General features: G+C 36.4%; 1 protein-coding gene across 3 annotated transcripts; it reads left to right on the forward strand.

Moving 5' to 3' along the window:
* Positions 1-25,338, forward strand: pde9aa (phosphodiesterase 9aa). Of its 3 annotated transcripts, none has more exons than XM_056240778.1 (19): positions 1-229; positions 5,587-5,657; positions 5,752-5,829; positions 6,515-6,558; positions 7,474-7,528; positions 7,691-7,761; positions 11,598-11,682; positions 13,798-13,858; positions 15,421-15,495; positions 15,804-15,890; positions 16,811-16,915; positions 17,324-17,406; positions 18,795-18,951; positions 19,044-19,157; positions 19,233-19,337; positions 24,372-24,500; positions 24,596-24,691; positions 24,780-24,835; positions 25,124-25,338. In XM_056240778.1, exons 1-18 carry the CDS (start codon positions 167-169, stop codon positions 24,828-24,830), a joined length of 1,530 nt encoding a protein of 509 aa, XP_056096753.1. In that variant the 5' UTR covers positions 1-166; the 3' UTR covers positions 24,831-24,835; positions 25,124-25,338. The 3 variants fall into 3 exon arrangements, with proteins under 3 accessions (XP_056096753.1, XP_056096762.1, XP_056096744.1); XM_056240787.1 differs by lacking the exon at positions 15,421-15,495 and adding an exon at positions 15,583-15,657 and having other exon boundaries at positions 24,780-24,849; XM_056240769.1 differs by lacking the exon at positions 15,421-15,495 and adding an exon at positions 15,583-15,657 and having other exon boundaries at positions 2-229.
* The last annotated feature ends 176 nt before the right edge of the window (positions 25,339-25,514 follow it).

A 25,514-nucleotide genomic window follows, 5' to 3' on the forward strand; every position in this document is an offset into this window, starting at 1 on the left:
GGGGGCGATGAGTTGAGAGATCACTGGCAATGAGCAACACGGTCTCTGCGTTATTAAATCTCTTCCCTTCCATAGAAACAGTCATAACTTTACCTTAGGTCGGTCACGGAGGCACTGCACGGAAGCGGGTAGTCCAGGGCCGCGTCCGGAGCGAGAGTGGATCGAGATGGGCAGCGCGTCTTCGGCGTATCGGATGATATACCTGGACGTGGATGGACGGAGTCAGAAGGTAAACGCTCGAGTGACGCGCAACTCTCACCACATGCATGGCATTGTGTTGGGGAAAAGACTGCACAGATGAACGAATGGACTGTTTTTCGAAAGTTAAAAGCTTTCGAAAGCTTTTAATCGAACATATAATCATTATTATATGTTCATTCATGGTTATGTTTATTATGGCTTTTTTTTTGTTTGCTAACTGAAGGAACTGAACACAATGATTGCTCTAAAACTGGTTTGTTGTGTGTAAAGGATTTTGAATTTTTCCATTCTCTTTTGGTAAACTATTATACACTAATTCTGTGCAGTTATTTTAGGCCTACTACTACTACTACTACTACACACACACACATGTTAAAATGATCTATAATATAATATATAATAAAAAGTCAGAATAAAACAAAGTTAAAATACTTGTTGGACAAGTGTCTCTTTTTAATCTCTTTATATTTTGTTTTGATAGGTTTATAGCAGCTTTACAGAAAATGCTTGAGTCCACATTACAATTTAGAGTCATCTGTTATCAGAGGTGACTGTGTCCAAGTTATGTATTTCAGATATGTACATATACAAATCACACAGTTAGTTATGTATTAATTTAAGGCAGAAACAATGAGCTTATTGAAGTAATGAATACATGTTTGTTAAATGATTAGGATATAAAAATGTATCCTTGGTGCATGTTAAAATGTTTAAATTTTCCCATTACAATGTGCAATTTAGCGCTTAAAGATATTCGCTTAAAGAGTGTTTCAAATCTTAAAATCTAAAGAAATTTACTTGGAAAACTCACCTTTTCAAAATGGAAAACCCAGACATGTGCAGACTGATTCGACTATATGGCTCTTGAAGACTATTGATGCTACATTATAGGTTTTTTGTTTTTGCATTCTCAATTTTGCGCTGTGTCCCAATTCGCCTACTTGTACTAAAGTATGTACTGTTTTTGTAAATAAAAGGTAGGCTACATACTTTTGAGTGTGTATCAGAATAGTAGGCAAGCTTTGGGACCGTACTACATCATCATAATTGCGTCTTTAACGGACAGCTGTCAATCATCTTGTCTCAGTTAAAATCCTCCACATTCAATTAAATTTAAGCTCCTACCGTTTCGGAGAGAAATGTAGTAGCACGTTGATCTGCCAGTCGTGGGTCTTTCATTGTGGAGACTCTCCTCCGCGGTATGCATAATGATGCATTTAGAAGTTAATGACCAAACGTATCTTTACAAAAGTTCACAATGCTGTTTCAGATGAAATATAATGTGGATAACATTGAATAAATATCTTTTTGTCAGGTTAGATACTGATCATTAATCACTCAAAGCCCTTTGTCTAAACCTTTACTTAACAGTCGGAATCTCACATCTGTCATGTTTGTAGTTGTTTACAGACCATCCGGGTATCTTTTGAATACTTATTTCAACATACTACGATTTTTGACACACTGATTCTAATTTTGAATACTATTTAGGATGGATATGCGAATTGGGACGCAGCAATAATGAATAATTTTTCATAATTTTCACTGATCTGCATTTGTGAATTGTACATTTCCTCTTCCACTGCTTCACACACACTCTTTTTTTAATGTCTCCCGCTTGCCTTCATAAAACATTTTATTAGTTTTTACACAGTACCCTGTATGTGATGATGCTCCGTCGCACTATAAAACTTTCCTTTAAAAAAAATGTTTCTAATTAAATAGATAAGACATGGCTGATATACAATCAGCTAATTTACAGGTATCCAAGTGACAGTCAGTTGTTATCATGCTGTATGTTTGTTGGTCACACTTTATATTAAGTGACATATCTACTACGGTGTGTAATTGCACTATAAATTATCCTGTTAAATTAATGGGGGAAATATTACTGTGGTTGCCAGAAATTCACTGTAAAAATACATAGACAATGTTTCAGGTATTAAAGGATGACATATACACTCACCGGCCACTTTATTAGGTACACCTGTCCAACTGCTCGTTAACACTTAATTTCTAAGCAGCCAATCACATGGCGGCAACTCAGTGCATTTAGGCATGTAGACATGGTCAAGACAATCTCCTGCAGTTCAAACCGAGCATCAGTATGGGGAAGAAAGGTGATTTGAGTGACTTTGAACGTGGCATGATTGTTGGTGCCAGAAGGGCTGGTCTGAGTATTTCAGAAACTGCTAATCTACTGGGATTTTCACGCACAACCATCTCTAGGGTTTACAGAGAATGGTCCGAAAAAGAAAAAACATCCAGTGAGCGGCAGTTCTGTGGGCGGAAATGCCTTGTTGATGCCAGAGGTCAGAGGAGAATGGCCAGACTGGTTCGAGCTGATAGAAGGGCAACAGTGACTGAAATAACCACTCGTTACAACCGAGGTATGCAGCAAAGCATTTGTGAAGCCACAACACGCACAACCTTGAGGCGGATGGGCTACAACAGCAGAAGACTCCACCGGGTACCACTCATCTCCACTACAAATAGGAAAAAGAGGCTACAATTTGCAAGAGCTCACCAAAATTGAACAGTTGAAGACTGGAAAAATGTTGCCTGGTCTGATGAGTCTCGATTTCTGTTGAGACATTCAGATGTTAGAGTCAGAATTTGGCGTAAACAGAATGAGAACATGGAACCATCATGCCTTGTTACCACTGTGCAGGCTGGTGGTGGTGGTGTAATGGTGTGGGGGATGTTTTCCTGGCACACTTTAGGCCCCTTAGTGCCAATTGGGCATCGTTTAAATGCCACGGCCTACCTGAGCATTGTTTCTGACCATGTCCATCCCTTTATGGCCACCATGTACCCATCCTCTGATGGCTACTTCCACCATGTCACAAAGCTCTAATCATTTCAAATTGGTTTCTTGAACATGACAATGAGTTCACTGTACTAAAATGGCCTCCACAGTCACCAGATCTCAACCCAATAGAGCATCTTTGGGATGTGGTGGAACGGGAGATTCGCATCATGGATGTGCAGCTGACAAATCTGCGGCAACTGTGTGATGCCATCATGTCAATATGGACCAAACTCCCTGAGGAATGCTTCCAGCACCTTGTTGAATCTATGCCACGAAGAATTGAGGCAGTTCTGAAGGCAAAAGGGGGTCCAACCCGTTACTAGCATGGGGTACCTAATAAAGTGGCCGGTGAGTGTATATTGGTACCTTTTATATTTTACAACATTTAACCATGTTTCATGCAATGTTGATGTACCAATCTACCTGAACAACCTGAATTGGCTTTTTACCCAAAACCACTAAACTTGTTCCTGGAGGGCCACTGTCCTGCAGAGTTTAGCTTCAACTTGCCTCAACACACAGACGTTTCTAGTATGCCTATATGAGTTTGATTATAGCTGTCAGGTGTGTTTAATTTGGGTTTGAGGTAAACTCTGCAGGACAGTGGCACCCCTGGAGCAGAATTGGACACCCCTGAATTATAATGAAAAAAAGAAGTACATAAAAGTTTAAAAACCAAAAAAATAATTGCAACAAATTAGTGTGCTTTGCATACATTAGAGTAATATCAGGGTTTTGTTCTATTACAAATGCGCATCTGCTTGCCATTGTTCAGCTTTGGCAATGGGACAAAAACAAAATAATCAGCATATAAAAGCCTAGAACACAATGAAAAACAAAAGGACATTTTAATGAGCGGATCTGTGTGTGTATCCACCACTCCACTATCCACTCACACCTTCTGCACACACACTGTTTACAGGAGAAGTGGCAAAACATCACGTCTTGTGCAACTGTATGTCTTCAGGCCTTTTTCTAAAATCTCACATAGTCCCTCGGAAATGCTAGAAACTTCTCTCCACTGCTAAAATGAAGCTAATACAGCTGATTTATTTTTGCTCTGTGATTGGTGGTACATCATTTTATTGTCTCTATATTCTCCAAGGTTGTTAGTTGTGGGTTTTATGTTTCATCTTTGACGAAGTGCCCCATTAGAAGCTCTTTTTTAGACACTAATAAGTATTTCTCATATCTTTGAACTCAGAACCTGCAATTGTATTATAGGGAACAATTCCCCCTTTTTCTCTTTCTCCCACTCTTTTGCTCATTCTCATCTGTCTTTTGAACTCTAAGTCTTATTTTAGTTCTCTCTCGTTTTTCCTCTTCTTTCATCCGGTCTGTCAGCTGCACGCCCTTCATTGTCTTGTTTTGTGTTTGTCACCTGTTTTTGCCGTCTTGTTGTGTTTGCTGCATGTGTTGTGGTTCAGAGGAGTCAGGGTCAGGACTCACACTACATGCAAATGATGGATGTCAGCACTTGGCCTTGGCTTTGTGCAGAGTCTCGAATAGTCAATAAACTATCATCTGTAATGGTCAGCATCATAAATAGAAAACAGGAAGGTAATCATAGTCACATTGATTCTGCCATGTAGGGGGATTTTAAAGAAAAAGTCGTTTTTTTAAAAAGCAATCATTTTAGTTTTTTAAAAAAGGCATTAAACTATTATTATTATTATCTCTGTAATTACTTTTTCCTAATTTTGAAAGATTTCTGCTATTTTTGAGCTTGCTGCCCATCAGCCCACATATCATTTTTTTAACTTGTCTAAGTTTCACTAAATCGGTGAAATTGTTCGTTGAACTTCATAAGCGTGTAAAAATTATAATTTCAATTAATTTTGCATTTATGTCCACCATTTGTAATATTTTAGAACAACAAACTGCTGTCCTTAATACTGTCCTTAATCATTACCATCATGCCATGCATTTTAGAAAATTCGCAGAATACATTATATTTGGTTTAAATGGAATGATAATGATAAGTAACAAGGCAGCAGAGAGACTATTTGAAAATAAGAAATGTTATTAATTTGCTTTATTGGATGCTTTATTAGGTATCATTACTGAACTGTTTAGTGTTTGATCGTTTTATTTCAGAAATAAATTCATTTTTAAATTCCATGTGCATTGATATGTAACTTGTGTTGGTTCAAGGCTCCAATTTTTTCTGTCACACACAATGATGGTAATGACATTTTTCACTTATTGGAGATAAACTTATTTATATAGGCTAGTGCTGAATGAACTTTCAAAGCAGCTTCACATTAACTTTCACATTAATAAACAGAAAAATAACTTGATGATCTGAAATTCATCAAATATAAAGTCAGTTCAGGGTTGACTCATTTCAGTTCAATAGAGTCAGTGTCAAAGTTAGTGTGATTATCCAGCTCAGTTCAGTCAAATGTTGTTCTCATTCGATCAAAATTGCAGTTTCAGTTAAACAGATAATATTTTGAATATGAATTGTGTTTCAAACCTCATGATCAGATCTTTATTTTTCTAGTAGTCAAAAGTGTCCCAAAGCAGATAAGTTTGTTTTAGAGACACTGAACAGACTTTGTGTTTCTCAGGTGGTTTTCAGCCGTTTCTGCAGCCCATGTGATATAAAGGAGTTATTCTGCACTGCCACAGGGCTCTCTAGGTACAGTATGATGCATGTGTGTGTGTGTGTGCAGTTAAAGTGTTTCCACTTTTCAAGTGCTCCCATATTTAGTGAATGTGTCTGCTTCTGACAGGAACACAACCATTTCCCTTCTGGACTCAACAGGAGCAATGGTCTCCATCGACCCCACAATGCCAAACAACTCAGAAAGGTACCTTAGCAATCCATCCCATTTATAAACTTAAATTCAATGCTTTTTAACTTCTACACAAGCAGTAGACTTCTAAATCAGATTGACACACAAATGTCTAGGCCTAAACAACATTTAGTCAGAATCTCTTCAGACCGATTTAATACCAAATGATCCACCAAAGGGTGTTTTTTTTAATTTACAAGTAATTTTATTACTTTTTTTATATGGACCTTTTTTTCTTTAGGTTAGATCTGAAAAGTGATCTAAAAAAAAAATTTCTCCCTATACTTTTTGGAGAATTTGAACTGTCAAATACCTGTTTTTGTGAACAGCAAATACTAAATGTTAGAGATTTATAATATAAAACCAATGATCCAATCTTACAGCAATTTGCAGACACACTCAGGGAAAAAATGGACACACATAAAACATAAAGACGCAGTTCAAACATTCAGAGGTGAGACGCCCAGTAAAGCAGCCTACTGTCTGTGCCTTATCTGTCGGTTATATGGAGATCTGCCCTACATGCTAGACAAACAATGGATGGCGGCCAGAAAAAGATAAAGGGGAAGTCACTCTCTGAGAGTCTAAGTGTGTCCATTCACCAATCACAATCGACTGCCAGAAGAGTAGACATCTTGGTTAGTAATGCTAGGCGCCAACTGCTTTGTAACTGCGTTTGTGTGTCCCGGTGTTTATGAAGGTCACCGTACAAAGTGGTGCCCATAACTGGTGGACAACTTGCAGGTAAGTGTCAGATGTTCTGCATTTTATGTCATTTCACATACCCTAAATGTTTATGTATGTATAAATCACTGTGCTTTCACTGATAGTGTTTACATTCCGATCGAAATGGGAAAATGGGGTTTGTTTTATTATGAAGACTGAAAGAGCTCTAGAGTGATCACTCATATGTTCTCAAATCTCCATAAATGGAGTGTGTGGAAAGCACAAGAGCGACTCCATTTATCATTGCGGGAACACTCCTGCAGCGGGGGTGGACTGCAGTCTTTTCAATCCATCTGTGTTATCATGAGCAGAGAACTGATTATAACTTTTTTATTGATTTTAAAGCAAACTCAGATATACAAGTTCCTTTTTCTGGACAGATTCTCTGATTCACCTGCAATCCAAGGCTATTTCTCAGTAGATTTATTGTCAACATCATGTAGTTTCTCTGCTTTGTTTTTCAATATCCCATCAGTTATGCACAAATACTGTGGGTAGTTTTGAAATAACATACTACCATGATACTGTTTCTGCAGTATGTGCATTCTGTGCATAGTATGCACATTTTCTACATTCATATTTTGCGAAAATCTACAGTATCAGAACACACTCTTATATTATCGGTGAAGAAAAAACACATGGAAACATTTGAAAGTGTGTATGTTTATCAATTGTCACTCTATAAATTTGTAAGTGTCAAGCCTTGTGTAAGAAGTCACTGTTCCTCTGATGCAAGAGCAGGTGAGAATGCCAGGAATATCTGATATATATTTGGACTATTTGGAGTTTTTATTGTTTGTTGCAGGATGCTTCATTCATTGTACATGTATTGCTTATTTTATTAAGGCTGACAGGAGGAAACACAGATATATAAAACTGTGAAATACAGCATACACCAGACCATGATTATGAATTTGTTTTCTCATCTCTCAGATAAAGAGGAGCTTTTCCAGAATGTTCTGACCCAGGTGGCAGAGCAGTTCTCCAGGTATTGCCACCATCTCTGTTTCTGTATTCATGTTGAATTTCTCAGCTAATTCACAATGAACTTCCTTTGATTGAATTTTGAATCGTTTTGGTATTTCAAGGATGAATGATCTTTGTATATTTCTCTCCATCTGCACCGGTCTGCCTCGCTGCTCTCCCCAAGGGCATTTAAAATCAACGAACTGAAGACTGAGGTGACAAATCGCCTAGCCATGCTGGAGAAGAGAGTGGAGTGTGAGTTTTAAACAGTTTTCACCCAATATCTTATCCAGTGTTTTGCTAATGGACAGAAGGCTAGAATGGAAGGGCTAAACTTGACGAACAAGACACTATCAAATCTGCTCACAGTCATTTTGTAGCGCTTTCAAAAACAGTAGTGAATTATAGATAACGTTCTGCTGTACCCAATGCAAATTTGAGGAAGTAGATATGTTTTGTGTTTGATTTATATATGAGGTCTTCCATACCACAACTAATATATAACTCAAATAGCCAATGATAGCTATTTATTTACACACACATATACATATTAGGGATGTGTTCAATGACTAATTTCATAAACGTTTAAATGGAAATTTTTTCGGCTAGTCTAACCAAAATAAAATGTAAACGACTAGTATTTCAAAGTTGACTAGCAGCAGCAGTATCGTTTAACCAACTAGTCGAATAGTCTCGCACATCCCTAATACATACATCATGCCGTTTGACATTGTCAAAAACCCTTACAGTAAAAAAAAATGTTTTCAATGTTTTTTGTTTGTTTTTGCTGTTAGCAATGTGCTTCATTGTCATGAAAATAATGTCGTAATTCAAAACAGGCTTATATTTAGCAAATTGTGATTTATTAATTATTAATTATTTATTCATTTATTTATTTAATCTTTTGTTGTTGTTGAAATGTGATTGGACATGTTTTTTATATGTTTCATGTGATCCACCTCTTGGACTTCCTGTTGATGTGTTTTGTACCTCTAGCTCATCTGAAGTGTTCATTACACTACACTACACTCACTTTGTTGCGTCATTTGGCAAACTCTTTTCATCCAAAGTGAGTGACCTGGGGTTAAGTGCCTTGATGAAGGCTAATAATTGTGATAGCGCTGTATGGATATTATGGGATCTCTCCAGCTCATAGTTTATTTACCCATTTCTCTCAGGTTTCCAGCCCACTCATCTGCTTAGTTCTATTCAGCCACTTTGATAAGATTCTGTGGATAATATTTATTACTTTACATTATTTGGTGTAGATTTAATTTGATATTTTTGTTCACTCGCATATCACTCACATGTATAAGGCACTTCTAGTCTTTTCGACTGTATTTGTAAAGGAAAGTTATTCATTAGCCTTTCACACTGTATATTTTAGAAGGCTCTGTACCCAGCTGAAGTGTCACATGTATCAGACTATCAACAGAGCCTGTGAATTAACATACAGGTCATAGTTTGATATTCAGATAATTGTTTCTTTGCTCCCTCTGTTCATATAAGCACACTAAGGTGCAAGGATGCTTATTCTCATGAAAATATATATTTTTGTAATTACTTGATTTGTTTTTATGATGACATCCATATTAATATATACTACCATTCAAAAGTTTGGGGTCGGTAAGATTTTTAAAATGTTAGTCTCTTCTGCTCAAGGCTGCATTCATTTGATCAAAAATACAGTAAAAACCACAATATTGTGTAATATTATTACAATTTAAAATAACTGTTTTCTATTTCTATTTTCAAATGTAATTTATTCCTGTGATGCAAAGCTGAATTTTCAACATCATTACTCCAGTCTTCAGTGTCACATGATCCTTCAGAAATCATTCTAATATGATGATTTGATGCTCAAGAAACATTTCTGATTATTATCAATGTTGAAAACAGTTGTGCTGCTTAATATTTTTGTGGAAACTGTGATATTTGTGTACAGAATTCTCTGATAAATAGAAAATCCAAAAGAACAGCATTTATTTGGAATAGAAATCTTTTGTAACATTATAAATGTCTTCACTGTCATTTTTGATCAATTTAATGCATACTTTTTAATGTTATTATTTCCTAAGAACAAGCGGCAGTAATGTCCAGTAGCACATAAGCAAACATACTCCCTGTCACGAGTTCACATTTGTTTAAACATTTGCATGTCTCCATGCAATTCTGTACAGGAAGTAAAGAAGTGGAGCTATTTTCCCCTAATTTTCCTTTCTTCGCTATCAGATTTTTAAAAGTGAAGGAGCTAGTTTGCTACTAGCATCCCTAAACTAAATTGCAACAATGCTGATTGTTTTAAAACACTACCATTGGTTAGTAAAATGGCTACAAACTCACACCATTGGTTTAGCCAATGTTGCTGTGTTGGGCTGAATGGAATGATAAATCAAACGGCGCTGTTTCAATAATGCACTGTTAACATTTCCTCAAATTACTTTCTTACAGCTGTCTCTGTAAGTTATGCTGGGATAGAAGATATTACAACATTTACATTTGACAGATCCAAAGTGACTTGCATTGCATTCAAAGTATATGTTATATCAGTTCTTGCTTTCCTTGGGAATTGAACCAATGATATTAGTGTTGCTATAACACAACTTGTATGAATTTTGAAGCATAAATGTAATTGGCTGTCAAATCATCAAATGTAATCGGAAGTCAAAAGCTAAATGTAGGCTTTAAACGACCACACCGTGGTCGAATTACTTCAGCGTCATTATTACTAAGCTTCCGACTCTTTCAGTCTTAAAAACATTTTCCCTTAAAGTTCGAGTTATAATAGTTTGCAAGACCGCGATTATAAACACAACAAACTGAAAGAGTAGATGAGTTTATTTGTTCGACTGATGACGTTTAATGTCCTCAACAACCTTGTAGTGCCATTTAACCACTTGTTAGAATTTTCAAGGTAAGTAAAAGCTTTGAAAACGTGAAAATATCTTGAGCTTGTGTTCAGCACAGACCTTATTTCAGGCATTTAACCAAAAACTCGTTCAAAAACCCCATTGACTTCAAGACAATGGAACTGGAAGTGTAAAAAATGCTAACTTGTTTCTGGGTTTTGGCCTATAAAAATACGTCATCCCTCAACACTGTATTTGTGGAATCTGTTGAACAATGATTCAGAACTAAAGCGTTAGGGTCAGTTTAATGGCAATATTTGACTGTGACAGTCTTTGCACACTAGTTGTTTTAGTTAGTTAGTTGTTAGTTGTACCTTATTGTCCAGCCTTGGCTGAAAGTTGGTCTTTGGCCTAGCCATAGAATCACAATACATTTAACAACATCCACTTCAACATAATAAGCTAAAATATTCACATTTCCTACCCCTTATTCAGAAGGCACCTATTGCTTCAGTTGGAAATAATGCTCGATGTAACATCACCAGAGACTAGGATTCATTCCACTGCAGCACAGCTGTGTGTCCATAGAAATCCAAATACAGCCATGATGTAATGAGTCACCAAGGCGATGGACCCTGACCTCTTCATCAGTTTGAACGCTTCACCAGCCTCATGTAATTTAAGGTGATTTATTACTGTGCGCTGTCTATAAACAGAATAGTAGCAGGAAGTCCAGATATTATATGATGTGTATGATTACACTAATTAAATTATACAATGTGAGTCCAGAGGTCTTGCATCTAATCAAACTATATAGTACTTTTGCTGCAAATTCATCTGTTATTTGGTAGAAGCAACCAAATTAGACAGAAGCCAACGTGGACATGTTGTGTGACATATGCTCATTCTCAAACCAAGGCTGTGAGGAGTAAATTAAAACAGCTGTCAAATAGGTGGTCTGTCCAAATATGGTCTAGCTGTCAGAGGTGATTTGCTCGTACTTTAGACCAGCAGCATTATTTCGGACAATGGAGGGAAGCGTGCCAGACATTGACAGGTGTCAGATGTCCTTTTTATGGCTCAACAGTCTGTGTTTGTGTAGGAAAACCATGAACATGTTCTCTAGCTTATTTCCATATTTATGTCTGTTTGGCTCACTTTAAATATGTAAATCTATCATTCATGTGTCATAATCCTATGCATTATGTATTCTGTTTCCGTCATTTTCCTCTGTCTGTTCAGTGGAGGGGATGAAGGTGGTGGAGATCGAGAAATGTCGCAGTGACATCAAGAAGCTGCGGGAGGAGATGGCCTCCAGGAACAACAGGTCAGTGACCTTACTGCTTATTCCGGAGATATTGGAACACTATTACCACAACGGGAAGTAAAGCGATATATTTCATAAGAAAAAATGTAGGTTGAGACTGGACTTTATACTTCAGGAATTGATTTGATTGTGATGTTACATGAAATCAGGTGGTTGGAAGGGTGGAGGTGAAAAGTAGGAGTTACTTGGTGATGTCAGCCGAACATGAAATCATTTCCCCCATGAATGGTGCACAATAAGACCAGGAACATGCATTAAAGGGGCCCTATTACTCTTGTAAAGTGTGTAATGTTGCTGTTTGAGCGTTAAAAAGATCTGCAAGTTTACAAAGCTCAAAGTCCACTCCTAAGGGAGATATTTTATGTAACAGAATCCATTTTCCAAGAACTACAACGAACTGCTCGTATGGATTACAACGCGATTTTTCCGGATCTTATGAAGTCATAATGTTCCTCATAAAAATAATCCGTGTCCGGAATTTGCAAAAAGGTGCTGGTTGAGCTGCATTAGAGAAGACAGTGTTGTCACTATGTCATGGAGACACTGTTTTTTCCATGTTTCCAAAACTCATTTGTTTGACCTTCCTAAGGCTGACAAACTTAGAGTGGTTAATTTATTTTAAACACTGTTGCTGAACATTATAATTTCAACATTTATCTTTATCTGCACATTTTATGGAGAACAGCTTGTTTTCTGTTGCTATTGGGTCTTGCTTTTGTAAGATGGTTCACCGCTTCTTAGGAAAATTAACCATGGTTTTGTGATCGATTACTGTTTGTATTACCTATAGTTTTATGACAAATATCACGTTTAAATGGTAGAGAACATCTTGTCTATATTGTATAAGAAAATTACAAAAAACACACCACTCTGAAACATCCTGTGAAATCCGTGCTTGCAAAGTCTGTGCATGAAATCCGTTCTGAACGATCCTCTTGTTCATTAACATTGTCAGGGTCTGAATTGGTTTAAAATAACCTTATTGACACTAGAGAAGAACTCACAGTTATGGAGGGGCGTGACATTTCCCGAACACGCGCTAAGCTCTGCCAATCACAACACACTGGGCCAGCTAACCAATCACAACATTTCATATTCGAAATCAGCATTGTTTTTGAACAATCAAACATATTCTAGTATACCCCAAAAACAAAATCAAGACTTTGTAAAAGGGCATAATAGGACCTCTTTAAGAAAATAGTCAGTTTTGATTTTATGTTGAAGTGGACCAAATTAATTGGCCTAGCACTAAAAAAGAAGGTATCTAAATTGAATTGAATGTGCACTTGTAGTGTATTTCAAATCTTAAACGTATATTTAAAAAAAAAACTCTACTTAAAGAGTACACTTTCACGACTTTTTCTTAACACATTTAACAAGTGCACTTTGTAATAATGTCAAGTTTTACTTTAAAATATATTTTAAACCATGTTTTGATTATCTTGTGTTGTGCTCTAAAGATTAAAGTACAGTACAGTGTTGATTAACATACAGCACATGTAAAGCACTTGATTATAATTTTAACTGTAATGTGTTTAGTATTGCATTAAAGTGCATCAAACATACTTTAAATGTACTAAATTGCAACTTCATCATTACAAATATATTTAAATACATGACACAAATTTCCACAGAAATTACTTAAGTGGGTCAAAGTTTAGCTAAATACATTTAATATAAATTTAAACCAGAATACATTTTAGTTTAATTGCAATTAATATGCAATTAAGTGTCTTAAAATGTACAATTATATTATTTCAATATTAAATGTTCCTTTTAAAAGGATCCTAAAGTGTATATCTATAGCAGGCTATTCATAGCACTGTCCGTACTGCTAACTTTAATGAGAGGAGAATTAAGAAGCAGCCCAGTTGTCTTAGTCAGCTCTTGTTACAGATAAGGTCAGGTCTATTCCCTTTTGAGTCTAAATGAGCTGACATAGCTCTCACATGCTCTCTTATTAGTGAATGATCAGATTCTAGATGAATCAAAGATACCTGTATGTTCTCAAGATACTCTCTTTGAGATATGTTGACATGGTTGTTAAAAGTGAAAAAACACAGCATATTCAGGTCTAAAGCAAATGAGCCCCCGTCTACTTTTTTAACTTTACAGCAGTTTCCTAGATGACAACAAGAAGTTAACTCCTCGCAGAGATGTGCCTTCATACCCAAAGGTATGTAAATGGCAGATGTGAGCAAGTGTTTGTAACGTTTTCTTTCATTATTTTGTATACTTATTATGCTTAAATAATTTGATACAAGTCAGCATACACAGCACCATTTAAGGTAAGAAAGGTTTAAATGGTTGACGAAAAAAAGATTTAAAACAAAAAAAGAAATAAAATAAAATATTATATATATTATATATATATATATATTATATATATATATATATAAATGTTCAAAAGTTTGGTGTCGGTTATGCTTGGCTTTACTGTCAATTCATTTAATGCACCCTTGCTGAATAAAAGTATTAATTTCTTTCAGAAAGCAAATACATTTTACTGAACCCACATTTTTGAATGGTAGTGTATATATTTTTTTGAAAATATGAAAAGAAATATGTTTTAAAATTGTACAACAATTTCCACATCTTTTTTCATAGTGACTATGCCTGGTAGGCTTGATAAACAAACAAACAAAAAAACCTATAAAAGATCTGTAAAAGTATTCATGATTGAAATCTCAACCAGCATTACCATAAATTTTTTTTTATCTCATTATTTTTTTTAAATATTACGGAGCCCTACACATGACATGCAGGTAAAAATATATATACCGTGGCCACGAATGAAAAAATTGTTCTCTCGTTTTACTAAATTGTGCGCACGATATAATAATTTGTGCTCTTGATTTCGTAAATTGGGGCCATGTTGTACCAATTCGTTCCCTAGTTTTGATTTAACTAAAACAAGGGAACAAATTATTGATTTAGTAAACTTAGGGAATTCATTATTATGTCGTGCGCACGATATAATTCGTTCCCTCCTTTTACTAAATCATGCGCACAAAATAATAATGAATTCCCTAAGTTTACTAAATCATGGCAACTTTACAATAATTTGTTCCCTTGTTTTAGTTAAATCAAAACACAAGCACAATTTAGTAAAACAAGGAAACAAGTTATTATATCGTGCGCACGATTTAGTAAAACGAGGGAACTACTTATTTTATCGTACGCACGACGTAGTAAAACGGGAACAAATTATTAGATTGTTGGCACGATTTAGTAAAACGAATTACCAAATTATTATATCATAAGCACAACTTAGTAAAACGAGGGACGGAATTATATTATGCGCACGATTTATTAAAACGAGGGAACGATTTATTGAGTGCACAATTTAGTAAAAACGAGGGAACGAATTTTATCGTGCGTACTATTTAGTAAAACGAGGGAACAAATTATTATATCGTGCGCCGATTTAGTAAAATGAGAGAACGAATTAGTACAAAGTGCTGACGTATTAGTAAATCGTGGGACCGAATTGTTAATTCATGGCCACAATATACTTTTTTTTAAATGTATGCACATGTGCGGGACTCCCTAGGATATGGTAAAGAGCTGTGTGGAGATTTCATAAAAAACAACAACATGACAGTGAGTAAATATGACAGAATTTACATAAAGAAGTCTTATTTTGAGGTAAACGAGTATGATGTAAATGTAATGTACGCAAAGGCCACAGCCAGGCGTTGGTTATCGGGGGTTAACTGGGAGCTCTGTCGCCTGCAGTACATGCTCTCCCAGCAAACCATAGATGCCCTCAGAAAACCCACCTTCGACGTCTGGCTGTGGGAGTCCAACGAGGTAAGAGCCTAACATGCCACTGTTTTGTCTTTCTCCTCTTTTCTCTCCCCTTGTTTCCTGTTGCTTGTTTTCGTGGGGCTTGTGTAGTACCACCTCTCACAGGGGACAGTAGAAGCTTTGAGGCAGCCAGTCTTCGATGTGTGGCAATGGGAACCTAACGAGGTGAGGAGGATCGGCCAAAAGAAAGATGCAGAATATAAAAATTCTAATGAATGACGCCATGGGCAAAATGACTGGCATGCCAAACCTGTGATAGCCACATTTTTTGTACTGCTGAAAATGCTATCATCAGTGTTTTGTGCTTTAAGATGCTGAGTTGTCTGGAGCATATGTACCATGACCTCGGGCTGGTAAAGGACTTTAATATTAACCCCATCACGCTGAAAAGATGGCTGGTAAGACAACTATACTCTGAAATATTATTATTATTAATTTATTGTTTATTTATGTATTTTTTTGGAGAACTTTTTATTTTGACTTTTTCCAAAGAAAATGTGTTTTGTAGGTCATTGACCCAAGTAAAAAAAAAAAAAAAAAAAGATATATATACTGTATATATATGTATATATGTATATAAAAGAAAATTTGGCAATTTTTTTTTTGCCGATCAGCTTTGTCAGGCGCTGTGTAGGCTATAGTAAGCGCACAAGGATAAAAAATAACAGTACATTCCACTAGGAACATGTAGGAGAATCACAGAGAAGAAGCTCAGGAAATAACCACGCTTAACATAAACAATACCGGACAATGAAACAAAGGAAACTGAGAGCTTAAATAGAAGGGAGAGTAATCAACTGAATAGAAACAGGTGCGTAGAAACTGAACCAAAACACAATGAAACTAAACCAAAACAGAACATACATGTTAAAGGCCTCCAGCCATAAAATATATTTGTGTAATACAATTAAGTCAGTTTAAGTCAAATGTATTTATATAGTGCTTTTCACAATACGCATTGTTTCAAAGCAGCTTTACATAAAATTATAATTATATCTTCTTTGGATAATGTGTAATAAAATAAAATCGATCGTATATTTTTATTTAGAGAACTATTTTATTAGACTTTTTCTGAAGAAAATGTGAGTTGTGGGTAGTTGCTTGATGGTTTCAAGGGTGTTTTGGGTGGTTGACAGATGGTTGCTTACTGGCCAAGTCAAAAAGAACTTATGGTGATTTTATTATAATTAAACGTTAAAATTAGCGCTTTCAACAATACACATTGTTTCAAAGCAGCTTTGCAGAAAATAAAAAATTTGGGGGAATGTGTAATAATGAAAATATAAAATAAAATAAAGTTGTCTCTTTCCATTTTCAGCTTTGCATCCATGACAATTACAGGAACAATCCTTTTCATAATTTCCGCCACTGCTTCTGCGTCGCTCAGATGATGTACAGCATGATCTACCTCTGCAACATACAGGTATAGTTTACATTATGTCTTATAATATATATTTTTGTAGTAATTGTTTAATTATGTGTCGAAGACATCTTTTATGCTCCGCAGCCACCTGTTTCTTTTGCTCAGGAAAGTTCGAGCAGCAGAGGTAGATTAAAAAGAAGTGGGAGGTGAATGAAAGAGAAAATAGAGAAAGGATAAATGAGTGATGTATGGGGGTGTAAAAGCAATTCTGCTGCTATGAAGATGCTTTCACTCTTCTCTCTGTGCTGCTGTTGCCATGGATGTGTATTAAGAGGCCATTGGATTAATTATCCGAGCAATTACAGGCTGAGCTATTAGAGGGCAAATTACTTGCTTTAGTTTAGCAGTGTAGGAGAGCTGGGATGCATGTGCAGATCACTGCCGGTCTTGTTGTTCTGTGTTTTGCAGGAAAAGTTCACACAAGTAGATATTCTTATTTTGATGACAGCTGCTGTGTGTCACGACCTGGATCATCCTGGGTACAACAACATGTAAGAGCCTCAATCATTTATTAACATTGTCATTTATTACCCGTCATAAAACATGTTTACCAGCCATGAAAATTAATGCTTTTCTTCAGCAAGGATGCATTAAATTTATCAAAAGTGACAGTAAAGACATTTATTATGTTACAAAAGAGTTCTATTTCAAATAAATGCTGTTCTTTTGAACTTTCTATTCATCAAAGAATCCTGAAAAAAGATGTATCACAAACCATATCGGTTTCCACAAAAATATTAAGCAGTATAAAGCTGTTTTCAACATTGATAATAATAAGAAATGTTTCTTGAGCAGTATGTCAGCATATTTGGGGGGAAAATCGAATGGTAGTGTATAGATTGGTAATATTCCACTACATTATAGTTGATGTTTTGCCATTTAATAATTTTTCACAATATTACTGGTTTACCATATTTTTTATCAAATAAATGCAGCCTTGCCTTGATGAGCATAAGAGACTTCTTTTAAAAACATAAAAAAAATCATAATCGTTTCATATATATTTGTGTGCCTAAACATTATTTTGCACTTTTTCAGACGACAAAAGAAGAATTTTAAAAAATGTGCTCGCTCTCATCCATATAATGGCAGTGAATAGCTTTCAAAATGCCAGCATCAAGCTTTTTAAAAAGATGCAAGATGTCGAATGGTCCCATGCGACACGTGTCATATATTTTAAGTGTTCTGGGGGTATACTGTGCTCGACGTGCATGTTCATGAAACTGTATTATCAATTAAATTATTAATTAAACTACTATTACTATTAATAAAAAAGTGCAACATACTGTAAAATGGGTTAAGAAAGCTCACACAAGTAACATGCTCCTCATTAGTTAAGTCAAAATTATCCACTTTCTGTTTGAAAGAGTCCAGAATCTCTTCGAAAAATATTACGCCAAAAGAGTAGTATGTCTGAATACATAGTAGGCGAAAAACAGTAGGTGAAAAGTCCTCAGATGACCTACTACTTCCGCCGAGATTCTGAAGTTTCCTCTATCCCATGAGGCCACAGGAGGGCATTTATAAATGGCAGTGAAGTAACGCAACTGATGCTGTAGGTCATGTGACAGTAACAACATGGCGGATGAAGTACATCCAGATTTCATTCATACTATACAGAGCGTACTTTTTTAACGGTCATGAAGTAAATTCAAATATAGTACCTACTCAGACAGTACATGATTTCGGACTGAGTGGTGGAATATACAACATGTTTATTTTAGGGTGAACTGTCCCTTTAAGATATAAGTCATTGTGTTCCACATTTTCCACATATGTGTTGCCACTTGGACACCAAATGCAAGCATAATTTGTGTTCGCATTAGGCACCTGTCGAGTGTTTTTGGACTCTGTACACACTATCCTCTCTCTTTTCCAGGTATCAGATTAACGCGCGCACAGAGCTGGCCGTGAGGTACAATGACATCTCTCCTCTGGAGAACCATCACTGCGCCGTGGCCTTCCAAATATTCTCTCAGCCAGACTGCAACATCTTTGCCAACTTTGATCCTGAAGCCTTCAAACAGATTCGTCAGGTGTGCCTTGGGGCTTTCAGCACACACACATGTTAATACATTAGTCTTTGAGCAATGTATAATGACTCTGTGTGTTATTTCGTCTCTGACAGGGAACCATCACCCTGATACTGGCCACGGACATGGCCCGACATGGAGAGATTCTGGACTCTTTCAAACAGAAAGTGGATAACTTTGACTTCACTAATGAGGAGCATGTTACTTGTGTGAGCTTTCTTTTAGAGTATCAAAATTCACCTACTAAAAGTGCTGTGATGAGCTTATTAATCTCTCTGTGACAGCTAAAGATGGTCCTGATCAAGTGCTGTGATATCTCTAATGAGGTCCGGCCAATGGAAGTCGCTGAGCCATGGGTGGACTGTTTGCTGGAGGAGTACTTCATGCAGGTAGATAAGCTAGCATTACAATAAGCTACAATAAATCAATAATAATAAAACATTTACTTTAAATCAGTATGTTGTGTGACCCACTTTATATTAAGTGTCTTTAACTATGTAATAACATTTAAATTAATCCTTTGATACAAAGCACTTATTGTGTACATACTGTACATAAATGTTTTTACATTGTACTTATATTTAAACTTATATTCTGTTATCTATAATTACACTGTTAACCCTTCCCTTACACCTTAACCCACCCTTAAACCACCCTTAAACCAAACCCATACCACCAAACCGGTCCCTAACTTTACACGTAACCCAACTGAATAGCAGCAAAAGTGTTTTGCAATACAACATTAACACAATAAATACATTATCAAATCCATTTTTTACGTAATAGTAGTAAAAGACACCTAGTATAAAGTGTGACCTAAAAATCTTTATTTTCTTATTACTTGATTTTTTTTTTGTTGCAATAAATAAATACTTTTATTCAGCAAGGATGTATTAAATTGTTTGAAAGATAGGCGTGTGTCCGACTTCGCAGTTTGTTTCTGAATATGAAACTGTCGATAAGATGTAAAGTATTCGCTCTGGCTCGTTTTAAAAGATTTTGTTCTGTTGTTGTGCTTGTCGTCTGTTGACGTTGTACAAGCAGGATTTGGCGGTTGGTCGGTGGGGTATTAGTCACGTCCCTACTCCACTGTGATTGGACGGCTGGTTAAAAACTGACAGTGATGAGGGTTGTGTTTTACACAAAGTTGAACATTTTTCAACTCTTGGCATCCGGAAAAAAAACACTAACGCTCAGCATGAAATAGACGCTCAGCAACTCGTTACGTTGCTGCCGTTTTTAAAATGCGGCGCTCCTATTGAAAATATTTTTTTAAATACACCGGCCTTAGGAAAAAAAAACGCTTTGATGGACACTCGGCCTAAAGATTTTTGTTTCATATAAATGCTTTATACATTCTTTTGAACTTTATATTTATAAGAGTCCCGAAAAATCACGATTTCACAAAAATATTAAGCAACAAAAACAAATGTTTTCATTGATAATGAAAAATATTTCTCTAGCAGCAAATCAGCATATTAGAATGAATGAAGGATCATGTGACACTGAAGACTGGAGTAATGGAATAGAATAAAACAAATCCCCCCCCTTTTTTATCGGCGCTGGATCCGGAAATATTTTTTTCATACATTTTTCCTGTAGAGATTTTAAAATAGAATTTAATAAACAGTTATAAGCAATGAACCAAGGCAATCAGCTACGAGGAGAATCATAACACTACAAACTTTGATTTGAAGCAAAAACATTTTTTAAATTGGACAAAAAGACAAAGGTACAAGACTTTGTACTTATAGGTAGTGTAGGCAATTTTCAGAGAGGCTAGCAATAGCCAGATAGATTTGAAAGCATGAGATCCCACCCTCCCTTCAGAGAATCTCCAAAGCCACGCCTCCTTAAAAACACCTTAACGCTCAGCAGAGTCTGCAAAGCATCACAAGACGAGAGACAGCGTTAAATTATAAAAAAAATGTGGGTCATGAAAGAGTATGAGTTTGTGATATATTTCCTCCTGCCTTACTGCAAAATGCTAGCTCTGTCTGGATGTGCTTAAATCCACAGTCAAGTCAAGTCACCTTCATTTATATAGCGCTTTTAACAATATGGACTGTTTCAAAGCAGCTTTACAGTGATAATAGGAAATTAAAGTAACATAGATTGTTTTGGCTTTACAGCAGCTCTAGAATAAAGTTATTGTCCAGCTAAAGTTAGTTTTGATCGTTTCACTTCCATTGCAAAGATCATTAGTTATTAACTTAGGGGCCGCTTACACGACACCATTCTAACAGAAAACCCTTAACGCGCTCCGGCCCGCTCATCCGCACAACAACAGTGCCTGATGGCTCGAGAATGCAAACCTTGAAATTAGTGCTGTCAAACGATTAAAATATTTAATCGCGATTAATCGCATTAATGTCATAGTCAGCTCGCGATTAATCGCAATTAATCGCACATTTTTATCTTTTTTGTCCCATTATTTTTTTCTCATTTTAATGCTCTTATCAACATGGAAAAGTGGATCGGCTTGCTTTGTGCAAATGTTTTTTATTGAAAACAACATTGGCATATACTGTGTTCAATTTCACACTAACGTTCTCACTTGGAGCAAATAATCTCTCACACAATGTAACACTGTCCATCCAATAAAAGGGTGAAAGAAATACTGACGAGGTCCTGATATTGATGAGGGGGCGGAGAATTCGCATCAGCTGTGTGTGTGTGTGCTTGGCCATCAAGTGGTATTTCAGGCTGGACGTGCTGCGATGATAGCTCAGTTCACAACGACAAAACACACAGATCACTTTGGTCTTGTCAATGGGACCATTTGGCAACTTTTTAAAAGTAAACTTTCAATTCAGAATCTTATTGGCATCCATTTCGGCGTCTCGCGCTCGTCATCCACTCAAAACGTAACATTAACCTACTATTTGGCCGCCTCGCAAGCCCAAACGAGTGTGTGCGGCGTGCCTGTTGTTTTGTTTCCGGTCTAGCTAGATCCGCTTGCGCTTTGGTCGACGAAGCAACAAAACGTCCTCGCGTGGCTCAAGCCATTTAAATGAATGGGTTTCATAGCGCAGCACCGCGTCCTGTTGCAAAAGCATGTGAAAAAAAACTACAAAGTTTGCTAGGCCAAAAAGAGCATTAATCGCGCGATAAAAAAATGAACGCCGTTAAAATGGGTTTGCGTTAACGCCATTAATAACGCGTTTAACTGACAGCCCTACTTGAAATAGGTTTCAAGGTGCAAGCCTTGAAGAAAATATATTTAAAAAAAAATTGTATCTCTGCGCAATCTTTAAAAACGCAAACCTGTGAAAACGCTGACGGCGTGCACATGCGTATTACGTGTTTAGTCTATAGGTATGGCCGTTTGAATATATGTGCAAACGCGTGTAGTTTTTCTTTACAAATTGACCTAAACAATTTACTTGTCTGGCCTTAAAAATTTATAATACAGAATTATTTATCGCTTCCGAGTAGCCATGTGAACTATTTTGACAACGTTTTATCTGTAGAGGTAAAGGGCAGGAGAAGGAGGCCTTCACAGGGGAGAGACTAGTTGACACTTTAGTACTGTGTTGTCGTGTCGTGTCCAGGCGTAGGTCCTTCATCAGATCTGGATACGGCCTGGATCCGGCGGACTGCGGTAAACCTCGGGATAAACAGAGAGACTAATCACCAGGATTTATGGGGAGTGTTCCCGGTTCCAGGCTGACCTAATCTCTGCCGCCTAACATTAAATTATAAAATTATAACTCTGTTCCAGAGTTTTGGTGCTGAATAGGAAAAGGATCTACCGCCAGCAGTTGATTTTGATATTCTAGGTATTATCAACTAGCCGGAATTTTGAGATCGCAATAGACGTGACGGACTATAATGCGTTAAGAGCTCGCTCAAGTACTGCGGAGCTAAACCATTTAGTGCTTTCTAAGTAATCAGCAATATTTTAAAATTTATATTTTGTTTAATAGGGAGCCAATGCAGTGTTGACAGAACCGGGCTAATATGGTCATAATTCCTGGTTCTGGTAAGAACTCGAGCTGCTGCGTTTTGGACCAGCTGTAGTTTGTTTATTAAGCATGCAGGGCAACCACCCATAAGAGCATTACAATAATCTAGCCTTGATGTCATAAATGCATGAACTAATTGTTCCGCATTTGTCATTGAGAGCATATGACGTAATTTAGATATATTTTTAAGATGGAAGAATACGGTTTTACAGATACTAGAAACGTGACTTTCAAATGAAAGATTGGCATCAAAGAGCACTCCCAAGGTTCCTAACCGACGACGAAGGTTTGACCGAGCAATCTTGGGGGGTGGAAATTAATGTAATCGTCTGGTTTTAGCCAGGTTTCTGTCAAACACAGCACATCTAGGTTATAATCTGTGATCATATCATTAACAATAAGTGCTTTTGAAGTATGGGATCGAATATTCAGCAACCCGAGCTTTATCATTTGTTCATTTGTATTATATCTGTTTTTTATTTGTTGAACATCAATTAAATTTTTACCCTTAAATGGGTTTGGGAGTTTTTTGTATTTCCTAATTCGGGGAACAGACACCGTCTCTATATGATGATATCGTCACAGTAAGGACATGTTTCCTTCACATAACACATGCCATCTTCAATAAGCCGACAGAAAGCAGGTTAATGCGTTTGCATGCTGGGTGAAATCGGCGTAAGGGGCAAAAATCGAGTTGTGACGATCGGTTAAATACTTGAGCCGTTTATGACCTCATTCCGATAAAAGACAAAGGGTTAACGAGTTTAGATGATCGCGGCTTATTAAGCATAATCGGGTTAAGAACGTGCATGTAAAGGCACTCATTTCAGTATTTTGAAAGCATAGGGAGATAAACTCAATTACATCATTCGCTTCATGGGAATTGTTATTTTTTACACCAGACAGTCGAAAAAACTCTTCTAATATAGCTCTTTAGTTCCACCAACTAAAGAGCTATCTTGGAGCGTTGCTTGGGTTAAACATTTTTTTACAGCATCATGGGTAATGTAGTTTTTCAGCTGGAATTCCACTGTTAAACACATAATTTTTTTTTTTTTTAAATGATTAACTACCTCGTAGCTCACAATAGGGCTGTCTTTTAAGGTTTGTAAGTTATCATTCAAATTTAATCAATGTCCTTGTGAAGAAGATGAACGGAGCTTTTATTTCCAGAACCCTGAATGTCAGATTCTATGGTGCTGAAAATTCAGCTTTGCCATTACAGGAAGAAATTACATTTTAAAATATATTAAAATGGAAATATTTCATATAAATGATAATTTTCACTGGATTTTTTGGATAAAAAAACACACAAAAAAAACCCCCAAAGCTTTGGTAAACATAAGTGACTTCTTTCAAAAACATGTTAATAAATCATACAAACCCTAACATTCTGAATTATCTATCTAAGACATTTGTTTCTTCATCAGAATTGTGTTGTTCTCTCTCAAACAGAGTGATCGAGAGAAGGCAGAGGGTTTACCTGTCGCTCCTTTCATGGACAGAGAAAAAGTGACCAAGCCCACTGCTCAGATCGGCTTCATCAAGTTTGTCCTGATCCCCATGTTTGAGACAGTGATGAAGGTGAATTGGTTAGGGACCCAAAAATAAATTATTATATGGTATAGATCAAGCATCCCGATACTTAGTTGTGATATTGCTTGTCCTCTGTGTTCCAGTTGTTTCCTCAGATTGAGGAGGTAATGGTACAGCCCTTACGAGAGTCCCGGGACAGATACGAGGAGCTTAAACAGATCGATGATGCCATGAATGAGGTCAGCAGAGTGGACATGATTGTGTGTGTGTGTGTGTGTTTTAAACTGGCATTAGCTATTTACATATTTTCATCTTTTTTTTCAATAGGTGCAGAAAAAGAAAAGTGAAACTTTAACATTTGGAGGAAAAAAGAAATGAGGAAGGTCAATGTCAAAATGTACTATATGCTACTTAAATGTATCATAGTTATTATGGTTACACTTTATTTTACAGTACGTGTACTTACAGTGTAGTTACCCAAGAAAGTACTGGTAATATACGGTAACTACATGGGTTAAAGTTAGGTTTAGGTTCAGAATCTAGTCATTACCCAGTTATTGCAATTGCTATAAGTACATAGTATGTACATACAGAACAGGGCTGTAAAATAAGGTGCTGCCGTTATTATTTGTGTTATCTTTACATCAAAACCTACCTTGTGTTTGTTTCAGTTGGAATCTTCCTCAAGAGGCATGAGGGACATGAGTGAAAACTTGGCCATCTGCTCAGAAAATCCAAAGCATCTTTCAGGGAATTGAATCGTGTACAGCTCAGCTATGAAATATTTGTGTTTTTATTTGGTTTTGTAAAAGTATAAACATTATACAGGATGTACAGATTTTTAGTCACTTTTACTCAAAAAATAAAAGTCTAACTTTAAAAAAAACTGAAGCCACAAATCAAATTTTTAACAGAATTGTGTTATAACAGTGTTATGTTCATTGCCGTCCTCCGATGAAATGGTACCAGGACCCGTGTGACGAGCCTGACTGAAGGTATAGTGCACTCTAGTGGCCAAAGCATAACACAGAAACTTTCTTTAAACTGAAAGGCTTTGCTGAA

Source organism: Rhinichthys klamathensis, unplaced genomic scaffold (assembly GCF_029890125.1).
Source record: "Rhinichthys klamathensis goyatoka isolate OS25496 unplaced genomic scaffold, OSU_Roscu_1.1 h1tg000021l_1, whole genome shotgun sequence".
Taxonomy (NCBI): Eukaryota; Metazoa; Chordata; class Actinopteri; order Cypriniformes; family Leuciscidae; genus Rhinichthys; species Rhinichthys klamathensis.